This window comes from Podarcis muralis, chromosome 1, assembly GCF_964188315.1.
Source record: "Podarcis muralis chromosome 1, rPodMur119.hap1.1, whole genome shotgun sequence".
In the NCBI taxonomy this organism is placed as follows: Eukaryota; Metazoa; Chordata; class Lepidosauria; order Squamata; family Lacertidae; genus Podarcis; species Podarcis muralis.
In genome coordinates, this window is record NC_135655.1 from 133,128,073 (window position 1) to 133,149,885 (window position 21,813).

A 21,813-nucleotide genomic window follows, 5' to 3' on the forward strand; every position below is an offset into this window, starting at 1 on the left:
TATAAATAACTACAATAAAAACTACACTAGCAAAAAACACATTCCATGTTTTGTTTTATATTTTTATCTGCCGCCCTTTTCCTTGACAGGAACTCAAAGTCAGCGGCTCAGGGCCTCCGGGGGAAGCGGTCCGGCGGGGCACAGATTCCTCCGCCTTCCGGCCGGGCTCCCGGGGCCTCCCGACGTCACCTTCCCGCGCCGCCCAATGCGGGCGCCGGATGCGGAGGGGCGGGGCAAGCAGGCCCCGCCCCGGAGCGGCCTTCTGTTGCTAGGGCCGCGGAGTCGGGTAGCAACGGCGAGGAGAGGCCGGAGGGCGCGCGCCCGGCGGAAGGAGCGAGCGAGCGCGGGTGGGCCGGGAGCGGCGTGCCGGGGCCTCCTGGCTGGGCGCCTGGCCTGGCCGGGGCTGCGGGGGCCATGCAGGGCTCCATGGTCCGCCGCACGCAGGAGCTGCTGGGGCGCGTGATCCGGAAGCCGCCCCTCACGGAGCGCCTTCTCAGCAAGCCCCCCTTCCGATACCTGCACGACGTGATCGGGGAGGTCAGCCCGGGCTTCCAAGGGGGGCGCGGAGCGGGAGGGGGGAGCCGCCGAAAGGACGCGCCGCGCGGCTTGCGCTCCCCGGTTGCCAGGCGACGGGCGGGGAGGGAAGGGATGGGGCTCCAAGCGGTTTACAAAAGAGGAATTCTCGAAGGTTAACAGATAAGAAGAATTCGCCTCCGCGGTCCTGGGCATCCCTTGGGCGCGCGGCCTTGTCTAGTTCTTGGCAGGCGGCGGAAAGAGCGCAGCCAAGGCTGTCTCATGAGGCAGGGAGTTCCAGAGGCAGGCTCTGCCGGGCGGGTATCCATGCGCCGCCTGCAGCAGGGGAGGGGTCCCAGTGGGCACGTGCCGGGTAAAGCAGCTTCGTAGGTGAACTGCTCCCAAGTCCCTCAAGCCCATCAGTTCACCATCCCCCCAGCCACGCGCCCCCGGCCCCCATCACCCTTCCCAGTTGTAGAATTCTGCAAGGTCGCCCACTCCCTGTCTAGTTTCTGTGCAGCTACCCCTTTTAGCAGACCACAGGTTCCAAGCCAATAAAAAGAGGCGCAGTATTATAAAACCTCAAAATTGTATAGCCTTTGATTCAGACTTAATTTTTCTGTGTTAGATCTCCCTACCCTTGGTGCTGGTTCTCAAATAGTTTCCTAAGACTGTAAATGCTGACAACTTATTTGAGACTGTTCTATAATTCTCAATTGAGGAAGACTTCAAAAATGGCATCTCTAGAACACCATGCAGGTAGAAGCTGCACCTGCCCTTCGTTGCCATAGTTAGAGTCATATGACGTATCACACAGAGAATTTTGGAGCTCTTACATATTACCAGCCAACGATTACATAGCAAGTGACCCATAATATTCCCATGATCTACTGGTGGCTTCTGCCCTGACATTTGAGCAATACCTTCCTGGTCTTGTAGCTTATTAAAAACTGGTTTACTCGTGCTTTTGTTTTACTCATCCAATTTACTATGTCAGTGCCTTAACTGCAAGTTGCATTTGAAATGGTAATGAAGAGAACTGTCTTCAAAACTAATTAGCACTGAAAAGTTACTCATTGTTTTGGAAGTTATCAATCATAGTATTATCTGAACCGAAAATTCAAGCCCATCCAGAGTCTCACAAGAATCCAAGTTCCTTTCACCTACCCATCCCACTTGCACAGATACGTATCCATGTACTTATAATATTAGTTGCTAAAAGAATGCTTAATCTCTGTACAGATAACAGTTGTAACCGAAGAGTTGTTTTGTTATAAACAAAATTTAAGAATACCATAGAGCAGAATTTCTCCAGAGGCTGTCATGGACTGTCATGATCATCTCTACCATTATCTGTGCTCTAGTAACAATTGTGTATGCTTTGGCACAACCCCACACTCCTAATAGAATTCTAATATATGTGAAGTGTCATTGAAAAGTCATAAAATCTGTAAACATTAGAACCCCTATAGAAAATCAGACATCATAAATCAAACTGCCTGCCAAATCCAGAATCAAAACACATTCTTTTCTTTTATAAAGGTAATTAGATCAACTGGTTTCATGAAAGGACTGTACACAGAAGCAGAGATGAAATCGGATAATGTTAAGGTATGCAAAGCCTTTAATTGTTTAAACTTTTAAAATGAGAGTATAATACACATGCAGCACACTAATCTGATTATATGCCAGGAAGATCACAGTTTATGCTGAAATCTGGATAATTTTATTTAACTGTGTTGCCCTACCAGGATAAAGATGCAAAAATCGGCTTCCTTCAGAAAGCAATTGATGTTGTCATCATGGTGACGGGGGAACCTTTGGCAGTGAAGCCTGCACGTATTGTTGCTGGGCATGAACCTGAAAGAACCAATGAACTACTCCAGGCAATTGCCAAATGCTGTCTTAATAAGGTAGGATCTCTACATGGAGCTTTATCCGTGGACTTAAATCTTACACAAAGTTTCCCTGCAAACACCATACTGAACTTGAGCTGGGGGGAAAGCGAGGTTGGGGAGTCACAAGGGAAAGGCACCTTGGGGACAGTTGCCGTGGAAAAGCTACATGCCTCTCTCACCACCACCAACAACTCAGTGCTTCCCTCTTGAAGTTTATCCTCCCAGTGCCCTTTGCAGTACTGTAGATACATAGCAACCAGGCATTTGTATACAAGAGTTGGCTAGTAACAGGTCTCATAACGAGTCTCCTGTTACTGAAGATCAGGCACTCATTAAGAATTCACTGTATAGTTAACTTACAGTACAATGGTATGCACTTCTACTCAAAAGGAAGTCTCTTGTGCTTAATAGGTATTGATACATTGCCTGAAACTGGTTTAAAGTTAAAATCGCGAGAGCAATTTCAGAATTTCCCATCAGGCAATCTATTGCGAATCCCTGCTTGCCCTGTTGGCAGCCAGTATTGCACACTTCAATCAGGCCTGGTGCTCGCCCACTCTGTCCCTCCCTCTGCAGCCCAGCTGCCAGCCATGGTATCAGGGGCTAGCTTAGCTGGTGGGCAGGAGGTTCCCCACCCCCAAATTGAGCAGTTCAATGAAGCTCTGATGCCCCTCCAGCTCGTGTGAGCCAGTGCGATGTTGGAGCTTAGTAGGGCTGGGCAATGTATTCTGGCTACTTCTTCCTCTAAAGTGGGGAGAAAGAAGCAGCTGAGATACATTTAGCTGCTGATATATCACAATGTTGAAAGCCACGTATCGCCCAGCTCTAGTGCTTAATGGGGTTTATTTCCAGGTAAATGGGTACAGGTTTAGACTCTGGTTTAAGAGCCTCTCCACTGGCAAAACTTAGAAGCTGGATGTCCACCTAACTGCACTGAATTCAGTGGAACATGCTCCTTAATAAGCATAATTAGGGTTGTTTCCCTAAAAGGAATTGTTCAAAATTGAAAGGAATGATAACTAAGATTGTATACATATTTTTCTTTTAAGACAGAAAGAAATCAGCATTGTGTATAGGATAGAAATGACTATTGCCAAGATTATGCTCAGTTTAACAGGTTATCTCTTTGTAGCTATCCAGTGATGAAGCTGTTCAAAGAGTCCTTGCAGGGGAGAAAGCTGATATGAAAGGAGGGATATCATCTTCTAAAACCCAAAACAGAACAGAAGATCAAAGATCCCATAAAGAGGTGCTGTGAACAACTTTTGGGTTAAGGGGAGTATAAATAATTCTTGTTGCCTGAGCAACTAGAGAGAAGACTGTGTTACAATTTAATATTTTTACATTTTCTTATATAGGGAAGAGGTGACTCAGAAATAAAAGACCGAAACTCAATTCAAGACCAAAAACCCAAAGAAGAGATAAAAGAGGAAGGGAGCAGGCGAAAAGAAAGAGAAAGTGACAAACATAAGGATTATGAGAACCGGCACAAAAATCTTGATAAAGACAATTTTAAAGAAGGTGAGAAACATGAAAGAGAGAGAAATAAGAACAGGTCAAGCAAACAGGGAAGAGAGTCAGATAAAATCAGAGACAAAGAAAAAGGAGATGGGGAAGAAGAAAAAGAGGAGCACGATAAAGAAAGGGACAAAGAAAGGAAACAACACGAGGGTGGAAGAGAAAAAGACAGATTAAGAGAAAAAGACAAAGAGAGGGCCAAGGACAAGGAACATGAGAAGATCAGAGAAAAGGGGAAAGAGCGAGAAAAAGATAAACGAAGGGAACGAGTGAAAGAGACGGAGCAGTCACGTGAACAAGGAAAGGACAAGGCAGATAAAAAGGTAAATGGATTTTTTTTTATTTAAAAAAGGCATGAAGTAGCCGTTGACGAGAACTATAAGTAGCAGATCTGTTGAACAATCTCTTTGTGTTTTTCTTTCGGTTTTGCACATGAGACTTCTGTGTGGAATCAGGCCTGCTTGTTATGAATACCTCGGGGGTAGGGTGGGTATCAAAATCCTGCACTGGGAAGAGCAAATGAATACAAATGTAACCTGGTTTGAGGGTGGCTAGTTAAACCAAAAGGCTACTGAGAGAAAAATAAGCAGTGGCTGCTTTCTCTTTGAAAACGCAAAAGCTATGTATATAAGTTTGTCTGTAGCACTAATCAGAACGTGTGGCTCCCTTGTAAGACAGAGCTCAGGAAAAACGTGGTTGCCTTCATATTAGCAAAGCTAGAGATGGATTTTCAGAAATAAACCACCGCAAAATCTAGGGGCATGCTTCAGTTGCTGAACTGATTAAGGGAGTATTACAGTATATAGTCTCTTGGTTAATAGGGTGCCCACCCTGACTGTGGAAAAAGTGTATAAAATGTATATGAGAATAGGTGTGTTAACTGTGTCTGAGGAATGAAATCCGTGTTCCCAAATGCTTTTTACAAGAATAGCCTAATACCTATGTCCAGTGAAGTAATGTGTGAAACAGTCCTGAACCCATCTTAGATGCTCCACCCACTTTTTCATCTGGCCCTACCCACCAGTGGCATGTAGCCCCAAAGGTTGCTCATGGGAGAATGTGACCTTCAGAATGAAAAAAGGATCCCCACCCCTGGGCTAAAGCCAAACCATGGTCTAGCTCGCAGCAGCAGGAGGACCAAGGGAGGAGAGTAGCACACTCAGTCTCCTAAGAATCCTTATGTTTTCATTTGGCTTAGCATAATTTGCAAACCAGCTCCTACTAACCATTGCAAAAGTTCAGTATAAATATTTTTCTGTAGCTTACAGGATCAGAGGAGAATGTAACTAAAAAACCGTTGGAACGATCTGTAAAAGATAAAGCTGAGCCAGATAAAGAAGTAAGTAATCAAGTATACACATTTTGCAAAGCAGTTCAAATGTTTCATTTCTGTACTCAGTACAAGTGAAAATCAGCTTGTGATTTCAAAATATTAAAGCCATTTAAAAACTTACTTATTTTATTAACATATTTGGTTTGACATTGCATGAACAAACCTTGTTTTATTTATCTGTATACAGCATTTATACCCCACTCCTCTGTCAAAAAGGCTCCCAGAGCAAACTACTGATCAGTAAAAAAGACCATGCCTGCTCTTAGACCTGCAACTAAATGGCACAGTACCAAAGCAAAAAGGGAGAAGAAGGGAAAAAACCAAGCTCAGGCACCAGTTCTTATTTACAGAGTTCTTAGAACGTTCAGCTGAGATGGGACCTGTTCAGTGAGAGACAGAGTGAAGAGAAACTGGTCTCTGGCCAGAGTAAACGAAGGGGTCCTGCTTGCCGTCTCCCCTCTGCCGCAGCCTGATGCAGTGGCTACTGCTGGGTGACACAGTTGATGGTTTGGCATGTGAATGAATCCAAAGGAAGATGCTTTACAGTCAGAAACCCTTGATGGGGGTGAGGTGTCCACTCAAGGGAAAAGGGAGCTTGTTTAACTATTCCTATTTCTAATAGTCTTCCTGATTTTAATGATTCATGCTGTGGTCAGAGAAAAACATATTACAAAGAAATCATAACGTAACCTTTTTAGAATTGCGTTATTGGTTAAGTAAACCTGGTGCTTGTTCCATTTTTTTGTTAAATGTTAGCATTTTACTTCTGAAAAATGCTCCCAATGTTTTTTCATATTCGTGATGCATCTTCACCTCAAGTTTATGGGCTTCTGGGCTTGAATGAAATTTGTAGTGGAGATGAAATGTCACAAGGGAAATGTCACTCCAGTTCATTGTTTGGTGCATAGCTGAAGAGATGGGTAGGAAATGGGTTCTAGAGAAATTCCCATACTTACACTTTTACTGAGGTGACCAGAGGTAAAGACAAAAGTTTTAATAGTTACGTAAGAGAGGAAATTTCAATGCCAAATAACAAGCGGTATCTGCCAAAACAGAACTGTTACAAATACAGATGCCTTGTGCTCCTTTCCCGCTATATCACTCCTTCTGGGAGCTTCTCCTATTTATCTTCTTCTTCTTTAAGAAAAGTGTGTGTGTATAAATATAAAACATGCCATCTCTTTATCATCACCTCCTTCTTTACCAATAGGGAGGAGCAGCTGCTCTGACCACAGTGTTTACACCAGTGCTCAAATTAATGGGGTTGGGGAATTTATGGAATCCACACACCCCAACCCCGCTTCCTCCCAAAAATAGTAGCAAAATGGATTGCCACAAAAGATAAAGGCACCAGGCTCCTTCAGCACTAGTGGTGAATCTTGCTTACTCTGAAAGTGTGGAAAACTTCAGCAGACTGAAAAATTGTGAGTTGTGCCTTTTTAAATTGCGTGCTTTGTATATCTTTTCAAGAGTGAAAACGCAGCAAGATTATCAAGGCAACATTCAACAAAGGGACCAAGACAACGAGCCAAACCTGTTGGTGAAGGTAGCCAAAACAAGTCTTTTTGTTTCATTCTTTCCTGAGAATTCCTGAATTTGTGGCACTTCATAATCTACGGTCCACGTAAGGCACAAAGGAAGCCACGGTTTCCCACTACATGAACAAGTGCTTCTCTTTTGTGTGCCGGAGGAGCTGGAAGCTTCTGCTTTCAGTTTTTAACTAACTACAATTCTTTGTAACATGAATACAGATGTACCTTGGAAGTTGAACAGAATCTGTTCCGGAAGTCTGTTTGACTTCCAAAATGTTCAACTTCCAAGGCATGGCTTCCGATTGGCTGCAGGAAGTTCAGCTTCCAAAAGAACATTTGAAAACTAGAACAATCACTTCCGGTTTTTTATCGTTTGGGAACCAAAACATTTGGCAACTAAGCTGTTCGAATTCCAAGGTATGACTGTAACTGTATCAGTCTGGTTTTGGGATCAAGTGTACCCTAAGAAAGCTGGAATTATAAAGTACTATAAAATAAAAAGCTATAAAAGTAAAGTACCTTTACGTTACAGAGAAGTCATTTGGGGTCAGTAGGACCCCTTGAGGTAAAGTACTTAAACATATAAGAAAGGGGTGTGAGATCTCACATATTTTAAAACACAAAACTGTTCAGTTAACATGTATATAACATAATTAGAACAATTGCATAAACATAACAGTCTAATAATTACGAGGAGTTAATGATCCACAACAACAATAAACTTCACAGAACTTGCAGCCATGGCCCACACTACTTAAGCAGCCTGCGTACAATTTCATTTTCACACCTGTATGAGTTGCATGGACAACATGAGTGCAAAGGAGATGCAAGGCCTTTCTCTTAGCCCCATCCCAGTCCTTATGCTGCTCTTGTCAGCTGTTCTTGAGTTCAGCTGTAACCTCCACAGCAAGGAACTGCTACATGGGAGGCTTGCCATGTGATTTATGACCCTGGAAGATCAAGGTTCTTAATTGCAAGGGAAATCTACATGAACAGAAAAGGTCATGCATCACAGGGACATGTACTTTAAAGTAAGAAGTGGAAATTTGCAATCTTCTTTCTGGTATGTGAAAGAGAAGGATAGGGGAGTAGGGAGCCGACTCATTCACATAGCAGGAAACTATGGTTTCCCCCTGTGTCTTTATCAGGTCTCTGCATATTATAGTGTTTCTAAGGTTATAGTACGAGCTGCTGATGTTGTAGCAGGAGATATCTGTCAGTGTACAGGTTTGATAGTTTGAAGAAGTAGTAGCACAGCCATTTGATAAATCGGCTAGGTAACATTGTGGTGAAGATCTTGATGAAGTGTCTGCATAACTCTGCCAAATCTAAACATGTCTAAATGATCCTGATAGCATATAGTACACATTTCTCTGTGAATTCTCTCATGTCAGGGCGAAAAGAAACTAGTAAAAGTGTATCTAGTGGTGCAATTGAAAGAACAGCTAACATGTTAAAACAGAAAATTGAGCCAGTTATTACAGCACAAGAGCCAGGTAAGAAAAGGGAAAGCTCACTTGCTTCGTCTTTGAGCACTAACTAGATGTCAATTTTTTATAAGTGCTATAATTACAGCTTTTGTTTTACCACGTATCAAATCAACATACAGTGTGTTGATGAAGTGCTTTTGAATCCAAGAGAGCTGATGTACTTTAGTCACTAAGACACTGTGCTACAAATCAAAAAGTCCCTATTGCAAACCATGTGTCTATTTAGATCTCACTGGGTGAGTCTCATTCAGATTCAGTCACTTATCTTCAGTATAGGATGATAATACTGACGTGCCCTGCAATGTTGGAAAGTGCTACATGATAAGTATTATTACCAATCTTTAATGGCAAGGATTGCTAATACGTTTAGGGCAGGAGTTCGCCAACCTGGTAAGTGGCAAATCATTGGGGACTCCCCAAATGCTACTGCCTTCCGTAGCACAGACATGATTGCTAAATGGAAAATTTGCCAGCTCCTTTCCTGAATATCCCAGTAAATTTTCTTCTCCTGCCTCTGATGAGAGGGAATTGGGAAGGGTGTTCTGTCCTGAACTATCAGCCTAGAAACTGGAACTGTAGTTTTTGGGTTTCCAGAACTTTTGGCAAATATGTTTAGGAGAGTTTTTAAGAGGATGGAGGGTGAAAACCTGTATTGTCTCATGGCTTCCTACCACAAACTTTTATGCTAGGAATATTAATGGGAACTAATATCATTGCAGCTACACTTGCAGATGAAAAACCGGCAACTGTTTTACATGGAAAAGCTGAGCCAGAAATTGCAGTAAAACAGAGAGGTAAGCAAAACAGTAGGCACTTTCCTGTGCTCTCTTTGGAAGGTTATCTGTTTTTAGAGCCATTGTTTCTTTGCACTGTAGAGCTTCATGTTTTGTTTTAACCTCTTTTTTAAACATTCTCTTCCATGTCAATGCCTTCCAGGGTGTAACTTGAAGAGACTGATAGTTAAAGTATTAGCTCACCAGACATAATTATCACAATAGATTTGGAATTTTTGATTCCCCTGCCATAGTTGTTGTAAAGAATAGACTCTTTTCAACATAGTTTTTTTTCTCTGAAGAAGAAATAGAGACTGATAAGGTCGAAAGCAGCTATTACTAATTAATAGCTTGCTGCCTGGAGCAATTTTGCTGTTTTTTCCCTAGGGTGAAAATATGGCATCCCAGGACAAACTGAGGGAAACATGTTGTGTTTGATGTGTGTTTGCATTTTCCTGCTCCACTCCCTGAATCGTACACCCTGACCTCACAGAATGTGAGCCTACCTTTCTAGTAGACGTACGGCAACAATCCAGTAATCAAGAAGAGTGTTTTGTGTTGCTGTCCTGCATACAAACAGTGGAGTGTCTAATCCAATTTTTAATTGTTCCTAAGCATGAGGAATAATTAGTATGTATTTATGTTGCAGGTGACTCATCCAGTGATGCAGGTAAAAATTATGCTGAATTTTAACACATAATCATTTTTTTAAAAAAATCAAGAGAATTTTAACTATGGTGAAGTAGAGCTTGGAAAGAGACAGCTTTTTCATATTGGTATATGGCTATTAATCTAATGTTAATTTGTTTTTACATTGGAATACAATAAATGTCACATAAGCAGTAAAGGAGAAATAGATTGCCAATTGGCCTTTGTTTCATATGCAATACTGAATTTATCTCTGCAGCATAATAATGGCATCTGTGTGTGCTGGGAGGGGAAGTTCTGCTTATTTCAGTATTAGAAAAGAAATTATTATTATTTATTAAATTTATATATGTTGCCAGCACTTGGTATTTATACAGTTTTCAAAATGACAGACTGTTTTGTTTCATAGAAGGAGATGTTTTGAACACTGCTGCCCCTGAAAAAATTGTTGTTTCTGAAAATAGTGAAATTACTAATGAGCTTCCTCCTCAAGTCACCCAAAGGTATGTCTGCATCTTCCCTTTTATTAAAGACTAAAAATTTGGGGTACAATCCAGTTTAAGTTATGCACTTAAATGCTACTTATTTCAGTTAGAAAGATTTGAACATTATTAATTCATTAATTTAAGTCAGTGGTGTGTAATCTTGCTTATGGTTTGGATTGTAACCCCATGAATTTAAACTGACAATGGCTTGATGACACATTAGATAGTAAATTGACCATAATCAGGAAATTCATCAAAGCCTATGAAATTGTAAAAGCTCTGATCAAACTGTAATACAGTGGTACCTCGGGATGCGAATGGGATCCGTTCCGGAGCCCTGTTTGCATCCCGAATGGAACGCAAGGCGCGTCTGCGCACGAGCGGGTCGCATTTCGCCGCTTCCGTGCATGTGCGTGATGTCATTTTGAGCGCATGCGCGAGCAGCGAAACTCGGAAGTAATGTGCTCCGTTACTTCCGGGTTGCCATGGAGCGCAACTCAGACGCGCTGAACCCGAAGCACATTCAACTCGAGGTATGACTGTATTACTCAGTAAACTGTGATTTGCTAATTAAGAGGTAGCTAAGAGTTCCCGGCTTCCTTTCCCCCAGAATAATTTCCCCCCTGCCCTTGTTGGCGTTAAACATGGTTTAGAATTGCAAGTGCACAAATGCTAGCCTGAGAATAATAGAACTGTAGAGTTGGAAGGGATCCCAAGAGCCCTTTAGCGTTGCTAACCTTGGTTGTTGTTAATCATAAACCACAATTTGAACCCATGGTTTGAATTCTTCCGAATTTTAGATTGTAGTTACAAGAAAACCAATTTAGGAGTAAACTGTGGTTAGTGTCATGTGTATATGTTTATAAAGTGTCAATAGGACCAATAGCACACAACAATGGAAATTTGCTCTGGAGTGGGAATGTATGTCTCCAAAACTCCTAATTTAACAAACAATGGTTTTCAAGGAATCCATGTAACACCTGCACAGGACCACAATGTTGCTGAAATACGACTTACTCCTAAGTGTTGTTTTCTACTGTTTTATCTTTAAAGTTTGTGGCACTTATTCTAATATGCATTATTATGCCTGAATAGAAACAACAAAGAGTAAAATTAACTGTAATACATAAATTTCAGATTAGAAACATTTGAGCTCTTATCTCTTTAGATGTAATCCAATTTAAAAGGTCGTCTTCCCCAATATAGCAGTACCTTCTGGCATGGCGTCCTTTGTTGTAGTGAACGGGAGAGCCTGCGTCCAAATCAGGGCACAAGGGCAACTGTCCTTCAGAGACTTACTCTTCCTTCTCTGCACGTGGGCCTAGAACATACCCATTGGACCTTGTAGCTATTGATTTCTCCATTGATTGCTTTATCCTCCCTAAGTCTGTTTCATCCTCTTTAGAAGCCGTCCAATTTCATGGCCAACACTACTACTTGGGGGAAATGTTGATTTGCATTATTAATATTAAGCTTATTAAATTATGCAAGTTGCATTCAGCAGGAAAAGATCGGCCTCGGGTTAATTTGTTATATCCCTTCAGTCATTTATGTACAGCATTGTACAGCCAATCAGCATTGTTCAATCAAAATGAAATATATTTCAATTCCGTTGATTTCAGTAGAAGTGAAATATGTGTTTTACTGTTTGGCATTGAAATCAGGGTACTGTACTGTACTTTGGCTGGATTTTGGGGGGAAGGGTGGGTCTGGCTTTGAATCTCCTTGTGTTCTGATTAGAATACAATGAATTAAGAATTAAACAATTCTTTAATTGCATTGTATATTCTTTATTAATGAAGGCACGCCAGTGCTTGATAAGGTTTTTGCAAATTGCTCAAAATAAGTGGTTTCACACACTAATTTGTGTTAAGAAAGCAAATGCTCTTTACCTCCCTTTACAGAAGACTTCCACGACCCAGCAGTGCAAGGCCAGCTCCGCCCCGGATAAAACGCCAAGAAAGTGCAGAGGTTTTAGCACCAGAGAGGTCAGGAAATATTTTATATTTCTGCTGAAGTATTGTTCTATAGTTTGTTTTATTATCAAATGTGAAGTCAAGTGTGTGTTAAACTTTCTAGGCCTTTAGAAGACTAGAAAATTGTCCTCGACACAATTTTTCCGATTGATGTGGTATATTCATAAATGCAGAAATGTGATAGTTACAGCAAATTAGACTGCAGTCCTACAGCATCCATGATGATGGCATACTCTTGAGTCTCTCCTGTTTCTGCATTAGAATGTTGAGAAGCATAAGTGTTTCTAAGCTCAGAGAAGAAAACCTTTATTTTGTTTACAATATTTCATTTTCATATTTTTCCACATTTTTTGGGAAGTGGCCATAAGATAATGTAGACTTTTCTCTGTGTGTCCCCCACCTTCCCCAGCTTTCTGCCCTGACTAGCATCAGATGAGCAGGGCTTTGGGTTTTGCAGTTCTTGTGCCACAGATTATTTTACAACCACACACAACTGCTCTGCTCATAAATCAGTGGAACTTTAAAAATTGTAATACTAAACTGTACAAATTTCTGATCTGGTAAGTTAAAAATAATACATCTTGTGTTCTTAAAGTATGTACAGGTTGGATCCAGTTTTGAGTTACGCTTTAGTCACATTAGAATAAATGAGACTTAAGTTAAACGTTACCTACTGGTCCCATAGTTTTCGGTGTGGATCCAACTAAAAGTAAATGTTGTGTACATTTCAGTTCCACCCCTCACCCAACTTGCCATCTTTATGGGGGTAAATAGCTTGAAAATTCCCAAAACCTTTTTATCTTTAGACACCTTTAGAATACACCTTTTTCTTTTAAAGAAAGGATTCTACAGTATTTTCTGCCTTGAATGATCACTTGTAACACCATGCCTGAAGTATAGTCCTGTTCTTCCTTTCTTTTAGAAATGGCAGTGCCAAAATAGTGACAAATGTCATTATAGACAAAGAGGAGGAAGAAGATGATGATCAGTTTGTTGTGGAGGCAGCACTGCATCTGCCTGAAATGGCAGAAATGGCAACGGTCGGTTAATACATTTTCTCATACAGATGTGAACCAAGCATTAACTTTGTGTTGTCTGCTGCTTCCTTTTGTCTCTTTCTGAATAGAGTTCCAGTGGTATGCTTTATGCTTGATATTGAAGCATGATGGATGGAAGTGAGTCTAAACTGGAAGCACCCTTCAGCCCCATTAGGAAGTTTGTGTTGTCATAGTGTATGATTAAGGAGAGGAACAGTGAATTAACAGTTACAGGCAGCCTAGAAGCCTAAAGCCCTTGCTTCCATTTCATAATTTTGCCAGAGTACGAGGTGCCCCTGATTACCTTAGAATGGCTGCTGTGGAACCCCCTCCCCCTCTGTGTTTTATATTACGAGGGTCTGGCGCAAATCCCATTGATAGTCAAACCACATGTCATCTTGATTGGTCCATGCTCCAAGTTGTACAATTGAGCTCCCTTTTTATTTTACAGGGACGGATGATAGAATTGTAAAATACAGTTCTCAAGTTGGCAGATCAGTGGGTGTTTTTTGGTGGTAAGGTGGCGGGGAGGCAGTCGCTATTCTTAGAACAGAGAGAATATGAACGGTCAGCTCTCAAGTATTATTGTCTCCTTACTTGCCTAGTTTTAATTTATTAACTTCCCTTTGATTTCTATTGTTCAGGAGGCAACAGTAGAGTTGGAAGAAGATGAGAAGCATGGCAAGTCTTTTTATTTTCTTAAGGTTTTTCTTTACTTGCTTGTTTGTGATTAAGTCCCTCATAACTTGTCACTTCCTATATCCTTGTTCTTCCTTTCAAGATTCAATGCGTATGCAGTCCAATTCATGCTTTCTTGGCAACTACTTGCTTTGACTTGGGATAACTTCAGAATCCCTTTCCATCCTTTTTGTTCCTTGTTCTTAATGAAACTTGGCACAAGTACAATGATTTTGACACTTGTCAGGTCTTCGATAGATCCAATGATTGTAATCCAATTAAAAATATGATTCCATCTCTTGTTGACTTTTATTATACCTCAGTGGCCGTAAGTACATTATATGAGTTTCAGAAAGTATGTTTCACTTCAATGTGCTATACAGAAGAAACTAGTTGGATGTATGAACCAAAACTGAGCCACTGTAAGCACTTTTTCTGGCCTTTTTAGAGAGGTCTTTTGCAGTTAAGAACTATAATTTTTATCTTCAACAGGTGGGCTTGTCAAAAGAATATTGGAAACAAAGAAAGATTATGAATTGTCCCAGTTGCCAAAATCTGCTGAGAAGGTAATCATGCAATAAACCTCAAAGAATTGAGTGTTCTTAGTTGCTTATTCTTCAGTGTTTTCATTCCAACCTCTTTTTCAACGTTGCATTGCTCTGTATCCCTCAAAGTTAAACTAATGTCAACAGATTTCCAAAGAAGGAACATTTTTAGTAACCTCTTATAAAATAAAAACACCTAGCAGACACGTCACGCTTTATGAAGCACGTATGTTAAAGGCTGTCAATAAAACCAGGAGCACTTTACTTCCCTCATCACTCCAGCAAACCTCTAGCACAAGTCATGTGTGCATCTGCAATGCTCTTGGAAGAATCTGCCCATTATCCTGTGCTTCCTAACAACAGACTTGTTGAGCCTGCGATAAGAAGATCATAAGAAACCCCCTCAGCGGTGTTGGGTTAATGGCAGTGTGAGCTGGGCTGCACTGCGGGTCTCTTTTCCCAGCATCGCATGTTGCTGCTGTGTTGCAGAGAAGGGGAGAGACGAGGCCGCAGAGAGCTTGGCACAGCAGCAGGGGTGTCAGATTGGCTCTGTTGCTGTGCCACTGCTAAGCTCCCTACTGCCTTGTCCCTCCCTCCTGGTAACCGGCAACAATGTGCAGCATTGAGAAGCCTGATCAGCAGCTCCTGTTGGTTGCTACTGTTTGATAGCCAAACAACCATTCTTGACCATTGCACTATTTTCCAATGGCAGAATTGGGCTAAGGTGAGTGATCTTTAATTATTAATTAGTATTGGTTTCATTGATGTGCCTCAGAACACACCTATTTTCTATTTTTATCTTTTGGTTTTCAAATCTATCCCATATATTTAATTCACCCCTTAAACAACAATCCCATTCCTTCACTATTTGTGTGTGTGTGTTTTTAACAATTAGGAAAAACCACTTTTGTCAGAAGCAGCAAGGAGAAAAGAGAAAGATCTAGTAGCAAAGGAAATAGAGAAGTTCCGTGGATCCATTCAGGCCCTTTGTCGGAGCGCTCTCCCCCTTGGGAAAATCATGGACTATATTCAGGAAGATGTGGATGCCATGAAGAATGAACTCCAGATGTGGCAGAATGAAAATAAACAACTTGAAGAGGCCCTACAGAAAGAACAAAGGTGAGACTATTTGAGAAATTGCACGGTTGCTGCGCAATTGGTTAATCCAAAACAACATGCATAGAGTTTTGTGATGCTAATCAGGTCTGGGAGGGCCAAGCTGAGGGAGAAGGTGGGGCAAGAAAGGTGTATCCCAGCAGTGAAGACTTCTACTGCAGTAAAATATAATGGGCGGAGTTAGAACAATCCCACAAACTTAAACGGTGTGAGCTAAGTCTATTGTCATGGTAGTAGAAGCAAATGCGCAGGTGCTGTTGCCTCTGGGGTCATGTCACCGTATTAAGCTAAAGGCAAGTGAGCAACTCAGCAGCCTAACACAAGGCTTCCCACCACTTACGTGTTGACTGGCACCCAGCTGAGCAGTCAGCCAAGCTCTAGCTCCAAGGAGGTTGGGCAGGGAGGTTTAAGGAGTACAGCAGCACTGCCTGCCCTCTGCTCAAACCAACCAAGGAGCTTCCTAGCTGCTGCCTCCACTGGGAATTGTGAGGAAGTTCCTTCCACCTGTCCTGTACACGAAGAGGACATTTGTTTGATTATATATATTTGCCAAGTCATCTCACGCAGTGATCCTCTTAAGTAACATACAATATAAACATTGGAACATACAAAATGCCAACAATTCAGAATTGGGTGATTGCACTCAATCAACAATAAAGGACAAGTTATCTGCTCTGGCACAATCGTATAAAAATGAAAACCCCTAAAACTTATTTCCAGCAGATTAGAAACTAAAATTGGAGATGCTGAAATAACATTAAATTGTTAACAGGCCTGGGAGCATAAGAAGGACACTGCCTGGTGCTGAAAAGACATTAAAACAGGTGTTAGGCACATCTCTTTAAGGAGAGGTTTCCAAATACAGGGAAGGGGCCACCACCAAGAAGGCCCTCTCTTTGCCACATTCCCTGCTTTAGTATGAGATACAGATAGGTAGCCGTGTTGGTCTGCCATAGTCAAAAGAAAAAAAATTCCTTCCAGTAGCACCTTAAAGACCAACTAAGTTAGTTCTTGGTATGAGCTTTCGTGTGCATGCACACTTCTTCAGGTATCTGAAGAAGTGTGCATGCACACGAAAGCTCATACCAAGAACTAACTTAGTTGGTCTTTAAGGTGCTACTGGAAGGAATTTTTTTTGTTAGTACAAAGAAAGTTATGCGGCTGTTTCTCACCCCTGCTAAGTTATATAAAAACACTATCTTTATGATTAGTATCTGCAACAGAGTAAGATGCTTGCCTAAAAGCAATTGAGGGTTTCCCCCCTCTGAACTGGGATTTGAGTGTAGAACTCTCAGAGCTCATTCCAACCTACTGCTTGACTTCCTCTTCCCCTACCCACTACAGTGGTACCTCGGGTTAAGTACTTAATTCGTTCCAGAGGTCTGTTCTTAACCTGAAACTGTTCTTAACCTAAAGCACCACTTTAGCTAATGGGGCCTCCTGCTGCTGCAGCGCCGCCGGAGCACGATTTCTGTTCTCATCCTGAAGCAAAGTTCTTAACCTGAAGCACTATTTCTGGGTTAGCGGAGTCTGTAACTTGAAGTGTATGTAACCTGAGGTACCACTGTATAGGCAAACATTAGAGTGTTTGTTTGTTTGTTTGTTTGTTTGTTTGTTTGTAGTATGTACTTTTAGTTTCTCCCCTTACATTTGCTCTCTTTGCTTCAGATGTGTTTGTCTAACCATAATGGATTTCACAAGAATTTTTGTGTAAGTTCCGTGTTTTGTCTCAACAGTATTACAGACAGTGTTGTGGAACCATTGAAAGTAGAACTTGCAGAGCTGGATCAGTTGATCAAAGACGAACAAGATAAGATTTGTGCTAAAATGGCCAATGTTTTAAAGAATGATGAAAAAATTCAGAAGATGGTTCATAACATCAACTCAAGGAGGTGAACAATGGAACATGCGAGCTGGAATGGATTTTCTTCTAAATAGAAGAAATAAATCTTTGTGTTGAAAGAAATCTGTTGCATACAGCAGCAAATACAGTTTCAAATAAACTTATTCACGTGATGGTGTATGGCCTCGGGAGATTTATATTGTGTAGGTGAAATTTGCCATTTATTCAATGTTTGTAAAAAGCTTTAAAAAACAGTCAATGCAAAACATTCGCTATATTTAACCTATATTGTGATAGGTTTTCTATTGTCAGCAGAGCTCACTTTCCTGGATTATTTAATAACAATATACTCTGATCAGGTTTTGTACCCTTCATGTCTGGTATATGTGTGGCATTTTGAGCAATATATAAATATATTGTATGAAATTTTGGGTGTAGCTTGAATTTACTGTTGGAGTAGCTTGAAATATGACCTTTTGTTGGCAAACCCTTTAAGAAGAATTATTTAAAAATTCATGCAGATCAAGAAGCAAAATTGGGTTTATTTGTATTTCCTTAAGTCATACAAGTAAAAAAGATAACAAAATAAGTTTATCTGAACATGTTAATTATACTTGCCTTTATTTACGTCGTTAAGTACTTTTTCTCCAACTAAATGGCCAGTCATGTATGTTTTTACTTTAAATCATTCTGAGAGAATTTGAGCAGGGGGTGTATGCATTTTTGCATGGAGGGTTTTTTTGGGGGGGTTCCAATTTTTTTTTAAGAGTACCTGCAATACTTGCACTTGGAGACCCCATAAATCTTGGATGGTCTTGGTAATCAACCATATTTGTGGCTTCTTGCCTTGCCTAACGGAGTACTGCCTGATGTCATACTGAGTTGTGGAGATGTTCTTAAGTGCCTCTCATTGCAAAGTCAAAAAGAATGCAGCTCTGGAATAGGCCTGAAACTTAACTGTTGCATTGCATTTCCAGGGCGCTAGGAACTCCTTCAAGGCATATTGAAGCAACAAATCCCAGCTCTTCTCCCAACACTTGGGACAAAAGAATCCCTGCTGCTGTCCTCTGCTTCTGGGGTGTCCCAAGCACCTTGGAAGCAAACACAATACATATAAGCCTATCCCTCCTTCTGATTTCTTAGTTCAGGAAAGGGATAGTGTGTTTGTGCAGATCTTCTGGACATTTTGAGTCTTTCTGAAGTGTAGCCCAGCTGCTTCATGGTAATGATTTCCCAGCGTCAAGGGTTGGGACTTGTTCACGTTGCATTGCACTTGCAGAGTGCTTAGAGTGCCTTAGAAACAGCACAACTGCATGGATTTCCCATCCCACTTTACTTCAAGCTTGGAAGGACACCTGAGACTTGTCATGCTTGGCAAAAGTGGGTAAGGACACACCATGCTGTGTGTGCTTGTGGACCATTGCTTATTGATGTCCCTGTGTCATATAAGCACAGACTACATATAATCTGAATCTTTTGAAGCTACACCATTATTTAAGTGAATGTGATTCAAGTTTCCATTCCCCACCCCCCCACCCTCGGTGGATTGGATTTGAGAAATCTCATGGTCTCTTCATTTGCATATCTACCATCTCTCCATTTTCTCGTAAAATTATATTTCTTCTGGGTTAAGTATGGCTTACTGGATGTTGCACAGGAGAAACGTAATGTGGGATATGGTTTGAAACCTTGTGCTTATTGACTGAGAAGTCTCAGAAATGTTTAAGGCTTGGAGAAAAATGCTGTGTTGCAATAGTTTAGCAAGCTATTTAATAAATTGTGTGCACTTTATCAGTCTGACACCCTGATCAAAACATTTGGAAGTAATGACATTTACTTCTAATAAATAACACAGCTTAGGATAACAGTCTAAGCCCTTATTGAGGAGTGTATATGATTTGTTTGCTGTCTAGTAGAGTTTTTGACTGAATGGTTCCCGCTGCCTTTATAAAGAAGCCATCCCAAAATTACTACAACAAATGTTTTTGCATATATTTCAAAGTAACTACAGAGCCTTAGTGTATGGTATGATTGTCTTATTTGGAAACGGATATTAGAAGTTAATTTGGGGGAAATGTCTTAAAAAGCATCAGCAGAAGTGTTGAACTGTTTTCAGCTGCAGTCTTTTCAAAATGCATGTAATTGTATATAGGACTGAATTCAGCATTGAAAAAATCCCATCACATTTAAGTGTGGATCTGTATATATGGTTAAAACTGTTTGTGTTAGAAGAATCCAGCATTTTCTGTATGTGAGTAAAAATGTACAGCCTAAAATATAATTTGTATTATAAATTTATTTTCTTTTTATATATAATAATTAAATGACATATTTTTTCTATGAATAGTGGTGTTTGGATTGTAGTTATTTTTGAAAGCCAATAAAATGAGAAAGAAGACTGTTTATAGAAACAAAGTATATACACAAAGTATCAAATGTGGTGACAATAATAATAACGCAACAAAACAACAACACCACAAACTGGCTTATAAGTATAAAACCAAATTTACTGGAATAATAACTAGAATACAGATAGACTTGTAACCATTCAAGCAACAAACATACTAAGGTGCCATGTGCAAAACAAAGCCTGGAGATACTGTAAACATGGAGTGGATAAATGTACAACTGTATCGCAATAAGTTACATGTGCAATAAACGTTATACAGTGGTACCTCGGGTTAAGAACGTAATTCGTCCTGGAGGTCTGTTCCTAACCTGAAACTGTTCTTAAACTGAAGCACCACTTTAGCTACTGGGGCCTCCTGCTGCCGCTGTGCCGCCGGAGCACAATTTCTGTTCTCATCCTGAAACAAAGTTCTTAACCCGAGGTACTATTTCTGGGTTAGCGGAGTCTGTAACCTGAAGCGTATGTAACCCGAGGTACCACTGTACAGACTGGATAAATGAACCGTTCAACAAGTAGCATAAGTCCAATCACAGATCGGCAACCCCGTGCTGCCACAATGGCAAGGGTAGCACACTGGAGAATATGAAAAAGTTTTTCAAAGCTCTTTTTCAAAGATTGAACTGGATGAGATGTTCTTCAATAGGTCTTGAGTTGGAAACACAAAGCAAGTGGGCAAAAGGAGACCTGTTCTCAGGATATATTACAGGTTTCGCTGCACGCTGTGCCTGTGAATACTTTCTTTATCCTGAGCAAACCGTTTTGTATGACTGGCTTTTCGGACTGATGAAGCGTGCTACCCTTGAATGGTTACAAGTCTATATTCTAGTTATTATTCTAGTGAATTTGGTTTTATACTTATAAGCCAGTTTGTGGTGGTGTCGTTTTGTTGCGTGGTGACTGCTGGGGCACTTGCTCCCTGATGCAAGGTCTTTTCCACCTGGCCTGGAGGGCAAGGCCCAGACTCCAGTTCCTGGGGGGCACTCCTCCATCTAAACCAAATGCTGGCCAGTCAGCTTCCTGCATTTATAAATGAGGGGCTTCAATGACACCACACACATGCAGCGTTTTTTTGGGGGTGTCCAGGGGGCATGATCCTACCCTCTCTCACACTCTGTGTGAATGGTGTGAGGTCTTCTCAACATCGCTCACACCTCCAACCAGGCATTACCAAGCTATTTGGGCCCATGGACACATTTACAAGCCAAATAAACTCATGAGCACCTCGTGTCCTGCAACCAAGCACACATGGCAAGTGTGGTGTAGTGGTCAGAATGTTGGCCTGAGACCTGATAGACCCGGGTTCAAATCCCCGCTGAGCCGTGAAGTTCATTACGTGACCTGGGGCAGTCACTGTCTCTCAACCTACCATATACCTTGCAGGAGAAAACGGAAAGAGGAGAACCATATGTGCCACTTTGAGCTCCTTGGAGGAAAGCTGGGATATATTTATTCCTATTTATGGAAAAACTTGAGGTGGTCATCGCACAGCCCTCACTGGAGGATCTGTAATGTCGCATCACATTCGACGCAGCAGGTTTTAAGCAACTAAAGGGGGAATTACCATTTTAAACCAGAAGCAGTTTGACCGCTAGAATGAATGAGGTGAGGTTGAGAGGAGGAAAGTGGCCGTTTAAAACAAGATTTGTATCTAGTGAGAAGGAAGTTTGGGAAACACTGTTGTGTTAGCCTTTTGGTGTGAGCTTCTGTGTTGTATCCATCTCTGCTCTTTCTCTTTGTTCAAACTGGTTGGTTTTTCAGGGGGCATAACTGAGCCTGGTCTAAATTTGAAATGGAATCATCCCACCACTTTTTATGCCCAACTTTTCTTTCACACAAAAGCTCAACAGCTGTTCTGAAGCGAAGAGAAAAGTAAAAGCAAAGCAAGCATTCTCTTACACAAACACACAGAGACAGAAAAAAGCAGGCAGGCCGTCTGCCACACCTGAACAATGCCTGTTCCCCGTCTAAAACAGCCCTCTAGATTTTCCAGATGTTGTTGATGGGCTTGTGGAAAGGAC

General features: G+C 41.2%; 1 protein-coding gene across 5 annotated transcripts; it reads left to right on the plus strand.

Annotated features, from left to right (window-relative positions):
• Positions 1 to 243: 243 nt before the first annotated feature.
• On the plus strand, positions 244 to 19,729 carry TRAF3IP1 (TRAF3 interacting protein 1). Of its 5 annotated transcripts, none has more exons than XM_028704175.2 (17): positions 245 to 537; positions 2,056 to 2,124; positions 2,265 to 2,426; positions 3,544 to 3,660; positions 3,770 to 4,252; positions 5,191 to 5,268; positions 6,733 to 6,808; positions 8,189 to 8,290; positions 9,004 to 9,078; positions 9,707 to 9,727; positions 10,115 to 10,208; positions 12,095 to 12,178; positions 13,089 to 13,206; positions 13,848 to 13,884; positions 14,374 to 14,447; positions 15,322 to 15,545; positions 17,279 to 19,729. In XM_028704175.2, exons 1-17 carry the CDS (start codon positions 415 to 417, stop codon positions 17,436 to 17,438), a joined length of 2,097 nt encoding a protein of 698 aa, XP_028560008.2. In that variant the 5' UTR covers positions 245 to 414; the 3' UTR covers positions 17,439 to 19,729. The 5 variants fall into 5 exon arrangements, with proteins under 5 accessions (XP_028560025.2, XP_028560008.2, XP_028560040.2 ...); XM_077919129.1 differs by lacking the exon at positions 245 to 537 and adding an exon at positions 670 to 688; XM_028704192.2 differs by lacking the exon at positions 9,707 to 9,727 and having other exon boundaries at positions 244 to 537.
• Positions 19,730 to 21,813: the final 2,084 nt, after the last annotated feature.